We start from the raw sequence: 16,655 nt of genomic DNA, 5'->3' as shown, positions 1-16,655 counted from the left end.
AGAAATAAGAAGTTTTGCTTTTTTAGAAGGTTTGGAGCAAACTAGAACATAAATATTTAATTAATAATTTGAGATATCATCTTACAATTGTTAAGTCGACTTAATGAAATTTGTGTTTATAAAAACGAGAGCAAGTATCCGCACTTTGCGGTGGTAAAATGGTGGTGGTGATTCCTAGGTCGTAGAGTATGATAGTCAAATGTCTTAGCCGTATGGGCTCCGTCCTCGGATTTAAAATTTTGTCGAAAGTATATCGAATGACATCTCTAATGAAATAGCATGAAATTTTAAGAACACCCATATAGTTTTTATAATTTATAGACGTACGGTTTTTGAGATAAAAGATTTTGAATAAATTCGAGGAATAAATGATTTAGGGAGGAGAGAGAAAAAAGATGATTGGTTGAGATTTGAGAAGAGAGAAAGAGTATTATAGTTTTTTTAAATAAATATAAAATAGATAAGAGGGCATTTTGGGGAAATACTTAAAATCAATATTGAAAATTTTAAGTTCATTGTTGAAAATTTAGGAGAAATCTGCTTTATAATATAGTACAAATAAATAAATAAAAATATAAAGATATTCATTCTATATATATGCTCATATTACATATTCTTTTCATGATGTTTCCCCAAACTAACTCATAATAGTTTGGTTGTGGACTTCCCCAAATTTGACAATTGATAAACGATGGAGACTTTTAGTTTATGGTATTCAAGTTGCGATGTTGATACATATCTGCAAATCAAAATGTTGATATATTTTAATGTTATCGACATTGAAATAAAACGACACATCTAAATTGACTTGTGATGACTACTTAGATTACTTACTTTAATTTATTTTCTTGGTAAGTAGTCCAAAACTTTGCATTTGGTCGGGTTTATAAAATCATAATATTCGTTTTGCATGATATTAATTAAAATAAAACAACAAAATAGTAGTCTAAAGGATCCATAAAACCACATATAACAAATTTGTATTATTTCATTTTCCTTTGGTTCCAACCATTAGAGTTTTGAGAAGCAAAAAACTGATATTATTTAAATAAATCTTGAAGTTAAATATATAAGAAGTAACGTCGCACAATGATATATTTCAATTTAACTATGCTAAAATTTAAAATAGATCTAAAAAAAAATCATTGAATAAAATAAATTACACCTTCACTACAAGCATATTTCCCTTTTTAATCATATAACTCACTTGATATGTATTAATTAAAATTTTAAAAAAAAGGTAATGGGGGTAACCCTAGCCTTGGTACTACAATTGGATACCCATGGACCCACCCCGTATGAGGCATATGATGTCGGTAAAATACCTTCATCCTATCCCTACATAATCTGGGCACCCCGAAAGATCAAACTAGCGTATTTAAACTTCACATATGGGTCTAGGCTTCATTGGTAACAGGTACCTTAAAAGAATTATTTTTTGTTCCCGGCGGGGATAAAACCTGAGACCTTAAGGTCACAAAGTGCTTGCCTTACCACTAGGCTAACATTATTTTTTGTGTGTTATATCTCAATATATATATATATATATATACGAGATGAGTACCCACGCAATGCGGCGGCGGTGACGGCAACGGGTGGTGCTAGTGGCGGTGGTGATAACGATGTAGTTATTAATCTAAAAGTAATTGACATAAATGGTATTGTAGTTATTTTATGGTTAAGGGATGTATCTTTTGTAAATAACTTAATTAAAAATATTATAAAGATATTAGGTGAAAATATCTAAATTAATTAATAAAGAAGAATGGATAGTTTGGATAAATATGGGTGTAAAATATTTTAGGGATATATTTGTAACACCCCAAGCTAGGCTCGAAATGTTACGGAAATGATATAGCGTATGCATGGGATTATCGTAGAACATGAACTATATGAAATAAAGAAAAGGATTCAGTGAATCCAACATCAATAATCAAGTACATAATGCATAAAAGAGAAAAAAAAAATAGGGCGAATGAATCCTGGATCCCTGTAAGTCCAAGTCCTAGTGCAAGCATCAATCAACCATCACGTCTTGAATTCACAAGATTACCTGAAAAGTGTACTTAACAAAGTCAACACTAGGTTGGTGAGTTCGTAGGAAAGAATGAACATGAACGCGTGTCAATGTCAACAATGCATAATTTATATCAAACATGGTCTAAGATTTGCACCCTTGTATCCAATGTCCCTCAAAGTCCCCAAGTCATTCAGAATGTACTCAAGTACTAAAAGTACCCGTTCGTATTGTCATCATGCACCTCATTGTACTTAATTGCACGTTAGGTACCTTATTGTACTCAATTGCACGTAATGTACCTCATCATACTCAATTGCACGTAATGTACCTCATTGTACTCAATTGCACGTATTGTACCTCATTGTACTTAATTGCATGTAATGTACCTCATTGCACTCAATTGCACGCAATGTACCTCATTGTACTCAATGTCACGTAATGTACCTCATTGTACTCAATTGCACATATTGTACCTCATTGTACTTAATTGCACATAATTTGTTCATCCATGACCATCAATGTCCACACATAACCAAACCACCATATGTATATACTTCGTACGATACTACTTTTGAAAGGCCTTTGATGCTTATATAGAGGGTCACTCGCAGCTTTCCCACCACATCTCCAACCTTTCAAAGGCAATACCGTCCTCCGTATATACACAACTAACCTAAACAACTCAACATACATAAACAATAATCATACAGCAAATCACATGATTGCACATCGACAAAACCGTCTCACAACATGTAAATCACAAATGTCCTTATAAAAACCATGTACATCAGTAACCCTCACACTTATATTCCCATAATGAACTACATCAAGATATTTGGAGTACGCATAGTAAGCAAGAACAAGTAATAATGATATCAACAATTATTCTAACAAGTCCTATGTTTTCATGTATAGCACACATTGTCCCTCAATTATCCTCTTGTCCTTCATAATGTCATCACCCAAGACACTCAACATATGCTTAATCAAGTCATGTCATCAATCAAGAGAATCCAGCGTATGCACAATTGAACTATGTCATAAATCAAAGCAAACATATAATTGCACATTCAAACAAGTCAACACACAAAAGTTGTACACTTTTCAGCCTGAATCTCAATTGAGTAGGAGCTACGAAACTCACCTTGCTTTCCAAGCAAAACGACAAGATAATATCGAGCTATAATTTTACAACAACCGTCACATGTCCACAACCTATCAACATATATCATAGTATCATCAAAGTCAACTCTATAACCCTACACAAGTTGGTTAAGTAAGTTTTAGTCACGCCAAAATCCCACAAATGCCTTAATGACTCTCCCGAGCATAAACTAGAACACTTTGACCCAACATTTTAGAAATGCAGAAGGATTCAGCCAAAATGGATAATACCTTAAGAAAGTAGACTCTCATACGATTCCCACTATAGGTCATACATTAAAAACGGAGTTACGGTTTAAAAGCTAGAGTCGTTTAAAAATGTTATCAAAATCAGTCCCTAACAGGAGTTACAAAAGTAACGGGCGTTACACGCCTTCAATTACTAACGGCAGTTACAGAAGCAACAGCCTAACGGCCGTTAATACCCGAACGGGCGTTAAGGCCTGCAGATTTGCACAAACAATCCCCAAACACGATTTTGACACTTCCAAACACCCAATTTTGGTACCTTAATCGATTTTTAAAGTTTAAATACTCGGTTTAAGACTTAACCAAAATTGTTTAAATCATTTGAACACAATATATCTTTCAATCATTGCATCAAAACATCATTTTCCATGCCTAGATTCGACCATGACTAACCCAAAAACACCAAAACTCGATTTAGACTTCACTATGACTTGAATCCACTTCAAAACTCATTCTTGCACATAGATAGACAAAACCCACTACATAAATACACTCCATAACACTTATTGTTGCTCAAATTCGTTCATAATCAACCCAAACCCTAATGAAACCCTAGTTTCAACCCAAAACCGTTTTTGACATAAAAACCGACCAAGACTTGTTCGTGCTTAAAATCAGATTATACATTACATGGAAATGAATTTAAGTTAAGAAGTACTTACAAAAACTTGTACCAAGAGCTAAGTCCGAATTTTAAGCCATTTTAGAAGATTTCTTGCATAAGAGGACTTCAATTCTTAGGAGATGATGAGAATGATGAATCTAACATAAATCTTAAATGATTTGAAATAAATGAGGGATGAACTTAGAGGGATAGGGAGTGTAAGGGTTTTTGTTCTTGCATTCTAGGTAGAGATAGATAGAGATAAGAATTGGTTGGTGGAAATGAATGGAAGAAGATTTGGTGGGATGGGGATATGGTTAGCTCATGGGTTGGGTATAACCCATGGATAAGATCCATTTTTCATTTACTAGTCAGTTTATATGTTTTCAAGTTGTGAGCACCGATTAGCACGACTAATGACCTCGACTAGCATATAAGTCCCGAATTGAACGATAAATTGATCTATATGAACACATTGCACTTAAATGAACTCCAAATTGCACTTGAACTATATTGGCCAACTCAATGATTATTCAAATTGTACATGCAGTCAAACGGTCAAAGTCACAATTGTTACAATATTTGGTAGATTTAGTGTGTGAGTTAAGAATGTGTTGAAATTTAAGAGTATTTTGGGTATTTTAAAGGTAGAGAGTTGATTAAAGGGGAGTGTAATTTGTTTATTAATATAGTATAAATAATGAGACACAGATCAACTGGCAACTGCTTGGAGACTGTTAAGAGACATTTCTAGTTCTTGCCTATAAGTCTAGAGTTCGATTCTTAGAGTGACAAACATATGAAGTTTTCCCCTGAATTCTTTGTGATTATATTCTACTCAAAGTATTCAGGGGTCTAAAGAACGAATATTGAAAAAACAATCTCAATATATATATATATATATAGCATTTTTAATACTCGATATACATATTGTTAATAATATTTGATATACATATTGATTATATTAATTATATATATATGATGATGGATGATTTTTTTTCATAATAAAATAAATTTCAACATGTCTTATTACTACATTTGGTATTTTTAATGGTAGCCTTTATATATTAATATTAATCATTATTAATATTATTATTGTTAAATCTAAAGTAAAATAAGTAATCATTATTTTAGACAGTTAAAACAGTTGTACATTATGCATTGATATATATATATATATATATATATATATATGTATTTGTTGTAGATGAATATAAAAGGAAAAGTTAAATTAGGGACTCCTTATTTTAGGGACTATTATGGACTCTTTCTACTTCCTTTTCCGGCCACCACCACCATCATCTCTGACCACCACCACTACAACCATGATCATCTCCGACCACCACCATGATCCTCCGGTGACGGCGACATCTCCGGCGAGACTTACACATGTGTAAGTAACTTACACATGTTTTAAGTACAATTTGTTTTAAGTAAATCACTCATCACCGGTCACCCCCTATGACCTATCACCCTCTATGACCTATAACATTATGACCTATCACCCTCATTGACCTATCACCCCCACCAGCTTTGGTTTATGAATATCCTTAAGGACAAAGCCCGCTCCGAATCATAATTTTTATTCAACTTACACATGTGTAAGTTGTACTTACTATGTGTAAGTCTCGCCGAAGATGTCGCCAGAGATGAATATGGCCAGAGATGTCGCCGGAGATGATCAGTAGTGATTAAATCTGATGAAAATAGACAGTCTAGATCAAGTCCCTAACAGTCCCTAAAATAAGGAGTCCCTAATCTAATCCACTTCTGAATATAAATTCTTATAAATTTTTATCACCATCCAAACATAATAGTGTATCGTTCTGATATTCGATACATATAATATATTAAAAAGTCATAAAGTAATGTGGGTCGTGATGTGCGGTTCATCTTTCACATCATTTTTTTTTTTCAACATGTTTGTCTTATATAGTTAAAAAAAAAATAATGATCTATGTTAATGTTTCTGCTTTTACATCAAGTAATTCTTAGAAAATGAAGTGTAAATTTATGTACATATATATTTCTAGTAATTTAATCTTCGTATCTATCTTTTCACAACAAACAGGTGACGCATGATATGGAGGCTCCATTAGCACATTATTTCATATATACTGGGCACAATTCGTATCTAACTGGCAATCAAATAAGCAGTGATTGTAGCATTGTACCAATTATTGAATCCCTTAAAAGGGGTGTTCGTGTTGTCGAACTCGACATGTGGCCCAATTCTAACAAAGATGATATTGACATCGTCCATGGAGGGTATGTAACCTTCTTTGTTTATTTTTGAATAAATTACGTACCTCAAGGAATAAAATATCGATCATATAGTCTCACTTTTAGTTGGTTGGTAGGGTCTATAAACCAATCAAAGTAACCATCTTTGATATGATCTAGTGATGATACTTTGACATCTTCACAAAGGTTTCAGATTCGAATTGTGTTGATAAATCAATTACATATCCATTTTAAAAAACTCATATCTAGATAACTAGAATGTGAAGATAATCTCCTTTCATTTATATACACTTTTATTACTATGTCACCGCGCCAATCCATACATTCTTTCGTTTTTTTCTTTCTTTTTAACACTAAGTCAGTTTTCAACATCAAAGGACACTTCTGACCTCACTACACAAATATACAAAGATAAAACATTACACGTACTCTAAACTATAAGATGTAAAGTGTAAACCATGAACCATTACAGGTGATTCAAGGGGGGAAAACTCATAAATTAATTTGTCACTCCAGATAGTCAAACTCAAAACTTATGGAAAAAAACTAAAGATGCATCCACCAGTTGAGCTGGTTTTATTTGATACAAGGGATAAAACCCAAAGATTTTATAGACAAAGATATATTACGAAAAAATTCACAAATTTATAATCTTTAATTACTAGCTCAACAATAATTCTAAATCCTCTAAATATAAGATATACGAGTAATAATAATTCATATACCTTACTCCAAAGAGGTCAATTAACTAATAAATTGTGTTGATGTATATATAAACTTTTACATAAATAGGGGTGATAAACTTATCATAACTATTACGTTATTTATCACACTGTATAGCTTGTATAGAAAACGTACAAGTTGATAACAATCATAACATATGTAACTGTACTAAAACATATATGCAGGACACTAACAGCGCCTGTAACATTAGACAAATGCTTAGAAGCCATTAAAACATTCGCGTTTGTCACATCCGAATATCCGGTTATCCTCACTCTTGAAGATCATCTTACTCCTGATCTTCAAGCCAAAGTTGCTAAGGTAATCTACAATGTGGTTATTCAACTCGAATCGTTTAGATCCCTAGTTAGAGTATGCAATATCCTTTAGTATAACCTTATACGAGTGCTATTTTATTAGATGGTAACCGAGACATTTGGAGATGTGCTATACAAGTACACTGGATCCGACCCTATGAAAGATTTTCCTTCCCCGGAATCGTTGAAGAAACGGATTGTTGTCTCAACAAAACCACCAAAAGAGTATCTGGACACCACCAAGAGCATGAAAGAAAATGATGAAGGGTCGGTAAATGTTAAAGCCTCGTCTGAGGAGGATGTATGGGGTGTAGAATTATCTGACCCTCTTGAGAAACATGCATTCTTAGATGAGGTTGGACATTATAATCATTATAACAACTTATTCAAGTCTGCACATTTCTTTGCTTCTAGATAAATCATAAATTTTCAATTAGGATGATAATAAGGATGAAGATTTTCAAGATGAAGAAGAGATTGTGAAACAAAATGTGGAGTCGGAGTACAAGCAGCTGATAGCAATACATGCAAAGAAACTAAACGGAGGCGTGAAAGACTGGCTACAGGACGATCCTACAGCAGCTAAACGTATTAGCTTAAGGGAAACAAGACTCGAAAAAGCCATTGAGAATCATGCAAAAGATGTCATTAGGTAAAGTTTAAGAGTTTCATTCTGGATTGCATTGGTAATTTATGTGACTTATGGTTTGTTTAACTTTTTGAAGGTTTACCCAAAGGAACTTGTTAAGGATATTCCCGAAAGGCTCACGAGTAGACTCATCAAATTATAATCCTTTAATTGGTTGGACTCATGGGGCTCAAATGGTTGCATTTAACATGCAGGTTTGTTCCCTTCTGATTTCATATCAGTTCATGTCAATGACTGCAGTTTTGGTCCGAATGGATAATGCATACGGGTCAATCTTGGACCTTCTCTGTTAATCTTTTGGGTCTTTTAACTTTTTATGATTCAACGAGATTTTTGTTATACTATAGAAGTTTTGAAAAAAAATTCCAATCTACTGGTTATTATACATTAAGAAATTAAAAAGAAAATCAAATATTACCAGTCAACCTGTTGTCTTTGACCAATTCAACATGAACTATTTTGACCAATTAACATACCCGAATGCCTGACTGTATAAAAGTAATGTTTTTGATCAGCACAGACCCATGGTAGGTCATTGTGGTTGATGCAAGGACTGTTCAGAGCTAACGGAGGCTGTGGATATGTGAAAAAACCAGATATGTATCTTAAAAATGGCCCTGATGAGAAGATCTTTGATCCTAAATCAACGCTTCCGGTGAAAAAGACTCTCAAGGTATCACAAACTCTTAACTTTATGACATCTAGATTATTAGTTTGAGTTTATTTGAAGATATAATATATTGTTTTGCAGGTTAAAGTGTATATGGGGGATGGGTGGCATTTAGATTTCAAAAGAACACATTTTGACATTTATTCACCACCAGATTTCTATGTCAAGGTTAACTAGCATTGCCATTTTCCAATCTAGGTTTACTTGTATGTTTTGAGTTTTAAAACTTACAAGTTGAAAGTTTCATTTAGGTCGGAATTGCTGGAGTTCACGCTGATTCAGCAATGAAGAAAACGAAGATCATACAAGACGCTTGGACACCAAAATGGGAAGAAGAGTTTGAGTTCCCATTGACGATTCCAGAGCTTGCATTGCTTCGTGTTGAGGTACATGAATACGACATGACTGAGAAGGATGATTTTGGAGGTCAAACTTGTCTTCCTGTGTTTGAACTCAGGTCAGGGATTCGAGCTGTACCTCTTCACGATCAAAAGGGTGATAAATACAAATCTGTGAAGCTTCTTATGCGTTTTGAGTTTTCATAAGTTGTAACTGAGTGCCCGCTATCTGCAGTTTGCTTACATGATATGTCACAACGTATGTTTTATGTGAATGTTTAAGCAATGTAAAACTTTATGAATGTATACAATTATCGATTAAAATAACAGATAAGTAATACAGGGTCAGTATTTTGGGAACGCACTTCATAGGAAAAATAGACATGATTTGGAATGTTCAAAGGTTGAAGGATGGAACTAAAAAATCAACATGTAAACTAATTATTCTTCCCCACTGCTTGTAACAAAATAAGGATCTTAAGGAAGTAATAAGATGCACCTCCAATTGTAGCATACTGCAACTTCTCTGGCCCCTCCACTTCCGGGAAATCTCCATCAACAGCACGATTGAATCCTCCAGCCAGCCATCCCAAGTTTTTATATCCATTTTTATGTAGCTTTGATGTTGCCATCATCGATCTGCAACAGAAGACCAGACTTTAAGAGTTCAGTTATTTGCACATGGTTTGTTTCAGTGTGAAGGACCTGTGAGCTGTGATTGTATTATACCAAAACGGTGGGTCAATTTTATATATGAAATGGTGGTAACACCAAAAAAAACTTCCCAACTTATATCGATCTCTTATGAAACAGGCAGAGTTACGGGTCATGAAACAGTCAGTTAGAAAACCATGATGAATTGCACCACAAGGGCCAGACCACTTTACCCCAAACGTCGGCCCAATACCCATGGTATAACATATGGCCTATAAGCCTCCATTTTCAAACTTTTGTAATTTACTCGACTTTTGGTTTATTATATATTGCGTTATAAGCTACAATCATGTGAGATGTGACTTTGTACCAACACGACCCGAATAAAATACCGGTCATTCTGCACAACCTCAGCATGACCCTCTTTTGACCTAAAGATAGTCCGGTAACCTGTCAACCTATATAACTAAACAGATATCAGGTCACAGGATATCGACTCATTTGACCCAAATTCGAGCTGCACAATTTCAATAAGTTGAACTATATTCAAGATCATAGAACCGAGAATCAAGTCAAACTCACGTCAACCCATTTGACTCAGACCCAACCCACATTATCTAGTGTCAGCCCATTTTTACCCAAATTGAAGTTGTGTCATGTTCATATAGAAATTGCCAAACCTACTAGTACTCATTATATTCCTATATAATTCATTCTGTAAGTATGTGTCACATTCTTGTCGAAACGAAAGTCTAATTGTTTCCTAAGATATATCTAAGGTCTTTTAGACTATCTTTCCTGCTTTGTCTTAAAATGTTAAATTCCAAGACAATTTCCTGTCAAATTGTGTCGAACCTTATAACAAGAATACTTAATTGGCTATTATTCAAACACTAAACAAAGTTAAGCCTGTAACACTAGTTAATAGTACCTTAAACCTTCACCACAAGCAACAAGAACCTCAGTAGTCTAATCAGGAACTATTTTATCAACTTGATCAACAAAATCAGGATTCATCATTGTAATGTTCTGACCAGTCCATAACCCAATATAACCAAAATGAACCCATTTTTTCAACAATGTTATAGGCCCATTATCCATATATTGTACGAACAATGGCACGTGCATTGACCCGGATACGCATGTCTTTTCTCTTTCCCATTCTGGCCTAATGTCAAGAAGCTTGTATCCTTCATCTTTGATAGCCGTTACAGCATCTTTTGGAAGAATGGCGACCACGGTTCCAGACTCTATAAGTTGTTGGGCGATGTTTTGAGACTTAATATACTTTCACGCTGGTTGCACGATGATGGAAAGAGGTGGTGCATCGTGGTTGTGTCAACGGTGGAATATTTAGATGCTGCTTCAATCTGACAAAATAATAAAAATGGATTGACACAAGAATACTCAGAGTTTGGAACCGATGCACTTTGTTTAAGTGTTATTTTCTTTACCTTAACAGGATTTTTTAGACCTGCTCTCTGCAGCTTTTGCACCAGCAATGTTCAGACATATCGGCGTTATAATCTTCTCTTGCTCCAATGGACATAGCCTGACAGAATACCTCTACCAACAAGGGCAATTTTTGTTTAAGATGATGTCTCAAAATCTGCCCATGTGGACGGAGGTTTTGAAACACGCAGTAACATCACCCATACATTGTTAGTCATTGTGGTGGAAATCAAGTATGACTGTCTATCACGAGGAATGGCATTAAGAATATCATCAAGAGATTTCCCAAAATTCTCGTTCAACAGACTATCTGCAACATCTAGCACCTGTCAAACAAGTGATATATGATTTACCATTAAATACAATCTTTAAAGCATACTGTACAAGTTAGTCAAGCACATGGATGGTAAGTGTACCAGTTTTTGTGTTACCTTTGTGGGTTTCCATATATAATGATCTCTAAAAAATGAACAAAAAAGTTTGACTTCTTAATCGGCTACCCAACCCTTGTAAAGATTTATGGTATAGTTTTCTTGGGCTCTATAAGTATGCACTCAACCGCTTGGCTGTCTGTATCATAAGAAGGGGCCCCTTACACTAAACACATAGCAATGAACCTGAAGTCCAACTATGACTGCTTAATCACGGGCTCTGTTTTCCACCATCTCTGGGGCTATTGATAGCCATGTTCTACAACACGCCTCTCTTGTTTTCCTGACTTAGCAGTTAGCAGACCCCCAGGTTAATTAATTGACACTGCAATCTAATATATATGATATCTCAAATGGTATTAATAGTCAGTTTTTCCTATCTTTTACATTTCTTCTCCTACTTTGCTACTGGAAGTTTGAAGCCAAATAAAAGACTTCATCTTGATTGATAAGAGGCAAAAAAATACGATTATAATCACCGCACATAAAAATTCGAAACTAAGCTTATTAGACTATGGGGAACTAGTACAGTAACCTACCTCATGTTTGATGCGAGCCATGGATACTTCAAACATTAGCCAACCACAATGATATACACCTGTAATACTAAGTAAATCACTTTGTACTCTAATGTAAATAGTGAAGTAAACGGAGAACTTATGTTGCCATTTCTTCATCACACCTAGTCTCTCAATACGCAATGAATACAGTCGAATATGGTCCAAACCCAATGGTGTACACGTATTGAGATTGAATACAAGCCCAATATGGATGTCCGTATTGGGCATTGGGAGTGCTCAAAGTAGCTACAAAACTTCTCAGTATTTACCAAAAGTCAGTTAGGCTCAAGGTGAACATAACTCAAAGGGCATGCATGACAGTTATTTTTCTGGAAGGTTCATCTTACAAAGAATCTTATTCATTTAACATTAGCATATTTAGATGTACTGTTTATGTAATCAGTTTCTAGTATCTGCAGAAATCTACACCAGCCTACAACTATTTGCTTAACCAAACACCTACGACAAACGTGTGCGGGACACTTTCTTTATGATCTAGGTATGTCTTCTCTGTAATGTAGATAGAGTTGTAACACAGGGAAACTCGGGTAAAAAGGCATTGTAAACTTTTCTGATCCTCAAGATGTTCTGTTAAACAAAACATAATTAATGTCATAAAAATCAACAGCACTAGCAGGCGGTCCATTTAATCAATTTGGAACTTGCCTACCTCGGGTGTTTTTTCAGTCTCATCTATTAGGGCAGTCCAGGCAATATAATCTGACGAATCGGCATCGCTCTTCGTCGGGAGCTAAAGTTGGAAACGGCCGCCATAAAAAGGAAACATTAAACAGTAACCATATGAAATCATTTTCCTATAGATCAATATACAATTAGATAAAAGTGACAAAAGAATATACCAGATGCAACTCCATTCTCACTAACACCAGCATCTGGCATAGGTATTCCATCGCTGGCGTCATTCTCATTCACGGAAACATGGAAAGCGGCCAACTGAGATGAGTCTACAGGAGGAGCCTCGTGACTAGAATTTACATCAGGAAGTCCCGTTTTCCAACAGCACCTGACATAATCAAAGAGAGTACTGATTTGTCTTAAGCCTATACAAAAGACAACAGCCAAGCTAAGTTTTTATAAGCAACAGCAATGCTGCCTGGAATCATGTGATGTCTAGAAAGTCCAAGCCAGCACACTAGATTCAATAAAGGGTCTCTACAAAAGTCCTCTAATCAAAGTAGTACATTCGGGTTAATAACCAAGCACCAAAGCTTGGCCAGATCCGGAATCAATTCTGTTCTAGATAGCGGCATAAACAATGGGTGGCAACTGTAATGATTATAAATGAAAAGACACATTTTGAAGTTTAAGTAGCACAAAAGAAAACAGAAAAAAAAAAGGGGGAGCGCATCACAATAGTGAAGGCAAAATATTGAGGTCGAAAGTGAAAAGTAGAAATGAGCAGAGACACTTTGAAGTAAGAAATGGTAAAGAAAATATTTTCTAAGGTCTGCATAAGTCTGTCTGTTTTAGCTTGACCATTCCTCTCCTTAAGTCCGGGATCCCCTACAGTCGAGGTATCCCGAGTTCTTTGGCACAAGCCACGTGCTTGTAATGTTTATGGTTTTGCACCATTATGCGAGTACATGCTCGTTTGTCAAGATTATTAGTTGCTTGAGCACCAGCCAAATTGACAGCACATATATATATATATATAATGTGTGTGTGTGTGTGTGTGGTATGGATGGCAGCAGGAAGAATAATTAAGATGCATAATGATGAAAATACGAAAATAATTGGAGTAACTAATCAATGGGCCGGAAAAGGGCTAACTAGAAAAGTAGTTGTAACACAATCAAAGTTTGACAGAAACACAAGACACATGTAGTAACAAGCAACCTACTTTTGTTTCTTAAAAGAAACAATGATTAGTAAATAATATAGCCTGAGGCTTATTTGTTAGAGATCTTCTCCTGGTTCAGAAAGTCCCACGCTCGACTCACAATTGTCACCGCACTTGACACCAGGAACGTCATCAGGAGGAATGGGGCGGCCTTTGGAATCAGTCCCCATCTCATCCTTGTGGGCCGTGGTTTTTCTTCTTCTTCTTCTTCTTCTTCACCAGGAAAATTAAAACCATGCTTCCGCGTGTATTCCTTCAAGCTTTCAAGGGCGCGGGCAGCCTCCTCCTCCGTCATCCTCGGACCCCCATTATAATATTCGTACCTGTTCTGTTCATTAATCTCGTCAATCAGACGCAGACCCTCCTCCACGCCAATGTACTTACCGTTCATGTCTTCTCCGTTTTCATGAAACATATAAAAGGTTCCGCTTTTCATATCTCGGAGGGATAGATTATACAATCCCATAAGTTGCTCGGCTCGTGCTAATAAAAGCTCAGATTCCGGAGTATCAGGACCCCGACGCCTCCTAGTACCCGGTTTCAATTCGTTCAAATTAATGCCCTGGTGAAGCAACTCAGACACCAATCTCTTCTTCATTCCCAAAGGACCATGAATTGACTCATACGCCATTGCTTACAAAGATCTCTAGGGTTTTCCTTCTCTCTTACTCGTATGATAAATTAATTTAGAAATTCATATCCTACGGGTTATATCTACGGTACATCTTTTAATTCTTCCCCTTGCCTTTGCTCGGATTTCATTATTCGTCCTTTGACGTTTCGCTTCATTGTCTTTTCTTTTTTTCTTACTTTTAATGTAGATCATTTTAATTTCTTTTGCTTTTAATTTATTGAATGACCCAAACATTCCGATAGTAAATAATTAATAATCACATAGGCCCCTAAAGATTCAATTGTTTTCTTTTAAGCCATCCATTTATTAAAACGGAATTTTAAGTCACCCAATTTTGTATTTTTTTTTATTTAAGACAATTTAGTCAACAACTATGACAATAGTAGTGTAAAATATGAAATCTCATATATTTTTCTATTAATTCAATTTTACTTGTATTCATAGTTAATTAAAAAGATAATGCTTATGAAGTCCATGTAATTTTTAATTTTTTTTCTTTTAAGCCAACTTTATATTGTTCAGTTATGGGTTCGTTGAGGGACTCAATGAGCTCTCAGCGAATGACTTTTTCAGCGAGCTCTCAGCGAATATCTTCACCAGCAAAGCTTTCAGTAAACATAAATTATTTTCAAGTCTAAAGGATAAGTTATAATGATTGCTTGTTTTGAAACTCAACATAAATTAAGAAACGATTTCATAATTATCTAACTTTTAATGTTTTTTTAGCATAAATAAAATTATGTATGTGTTCAACTTTGTCTTTTAATATTTGTTTAAGTTGTAGTCCTGTACTTTAATTTGTATCTTGTTTTAGAGAGAAAAAGAAATAATGTAGAAGGGTATAATAGTCATATGATAAAAATTACTTCATAAAATTTATATAAATGGGTAAATATATATATTGACACTTCATTCTCAAGTTTTTTTTGAAGGATAGCAAAAGAAAGGATATGAAAATTTTTCTATTTTGCATTCTTGAGTTTTTTTAAAATAAGAAAAGAAAAGGAAACTAAGGCTTTTTTTATGTGAAAACTTCTCTCATTTTTGGGAGGAATTTAATGGAAAGTTTATAACTTATGTGTACAATTACTAATTTATCCTTATCAACTAATAACAACTTTAAAAAGAAAAGGATATAATTGTAAAATTATAACTTTTTTCCATTTCTTTTGTTTTCTATTTAACTCAAGAAAACTATTAACTTTGTATTTTCTTTTTTTTTTCATTAGTTTTCCATGTAACTCGAGAATACCATTTTGATATATAACTTTTTTTTTCTTTTCCTATCCAATCTTCTCCTTTCTTATCCTTTAAAAAAAGAGAAAAATAGCCTAGATACCTAAAAACCATCTTCAATATATGAAAATACCCAACTTTTTTCGAATTCACCAAAAATACCCATAAAATCGCAAGACCGCAAGGGGGAGTTGCGGATCGCAAGGAATTTTTATTATACTCTCCATATATCCATGTATACCTATATCTCTATACCATCAAGAGACTCTGTCAGCTTGCTCTGCTTCTTCTCCATCTCCTCAAGTGCCTTTATCGCTCTTTCTTCGATTTGTTTGTGATCTTGGCACAACTTTTCCACCTTTAAATCCGTCAATTCTTGATCCTTTTGGATCTTGACCAAGCCTTCAACCAACTTTGAGTTCTCAACCTTAGAGATTGATATGAACTCAGTGAGCTGATTTACTATATCTGAAGATGAGATAGTGGCAGCTTGGGAAGAACTTGCAGTTGGTCTAAAGACCACTGACTCTGGAAAAAGCAGCCTGCAATCCTTAAAATCAGGGTCAATTGACTCATATTGGAGGGGGTGGAGGTGAAGGAGTTTGAGGTGTATTTTCTCATGAGAGTGAGTCTCATGAGCAGATTTTGCAGAGGAGATGATGTGTTGAACAATCTGAGGAGATTTATCTAGTAATTCAGATTGTGAGCCAGTGGGAATTTGTTGATCATGATTTAGATCAATACCTCCACTGGCATCTTCCATCAGAGCATCCCTTGAGGATGGATGGCCAAGCACATCATCGAATGAAGAATCACTTCCGGAGATAGTGACTAGATTCTCATTGACAT

At 34.9% G+C, this 16,655-nt stretch overlaps 1 protein-coding gene across 1 annotated transcript; it reads left to right on the top strand.

Moving 5' to 3' along the window:
- The first annotated feature begins 6,111 nt into the window (after positions 1-6,111).
- LOC122581049 (phosphoinositide phospholipase C 2-like) lies at positions 6,112-9,308 on the top strand. Its single transcript, XM_043753187.1, has 8 exons — positions 6,112-6,305; positions 7,190-7,325; positions 7,425-7,676; positions 7,759-7,973; positions 8,047-8,164; positions 8,491-8,643; positions 8,722-8,808; positions 8,892-9,308. Exons 1-8 carry the CDS (start codon positions 6,121-6,123, stop codon positions 9,183-9,185), a joined length of 1,440 nt encoding a protein of 479 aa, XP_043609122.1. The 5' UTR covers positions 6,112-6,120; the 3' UTR covers positions 9,186-9,308.
- The last annotated feature ends 7,347 nt before the right edge of the window (positions 9,309-16,655 follow it).

The sequence above is a fragment of the Erigeron canadensis genome, chromosome 9, assembly GCF_010389155.1.
Source record: "Erigeron canadensis isolate Cc75 chromosome 9, C_canadensis_v1, whole genome shotgun sequence".
In the NCBI taxonomy this organism is placed as follows: domain Eukaryota; kingdom Viridiplantae; phylum Streptophyta; class Magnoliopsida; order Asterales; family Asteraceae; genus Erigeron; species Erigeron canadensis.
Note: the sequence above shows the minus strand (reverse complement) of the source record. Positions and strands in the feature narration are given on the sequence as shown.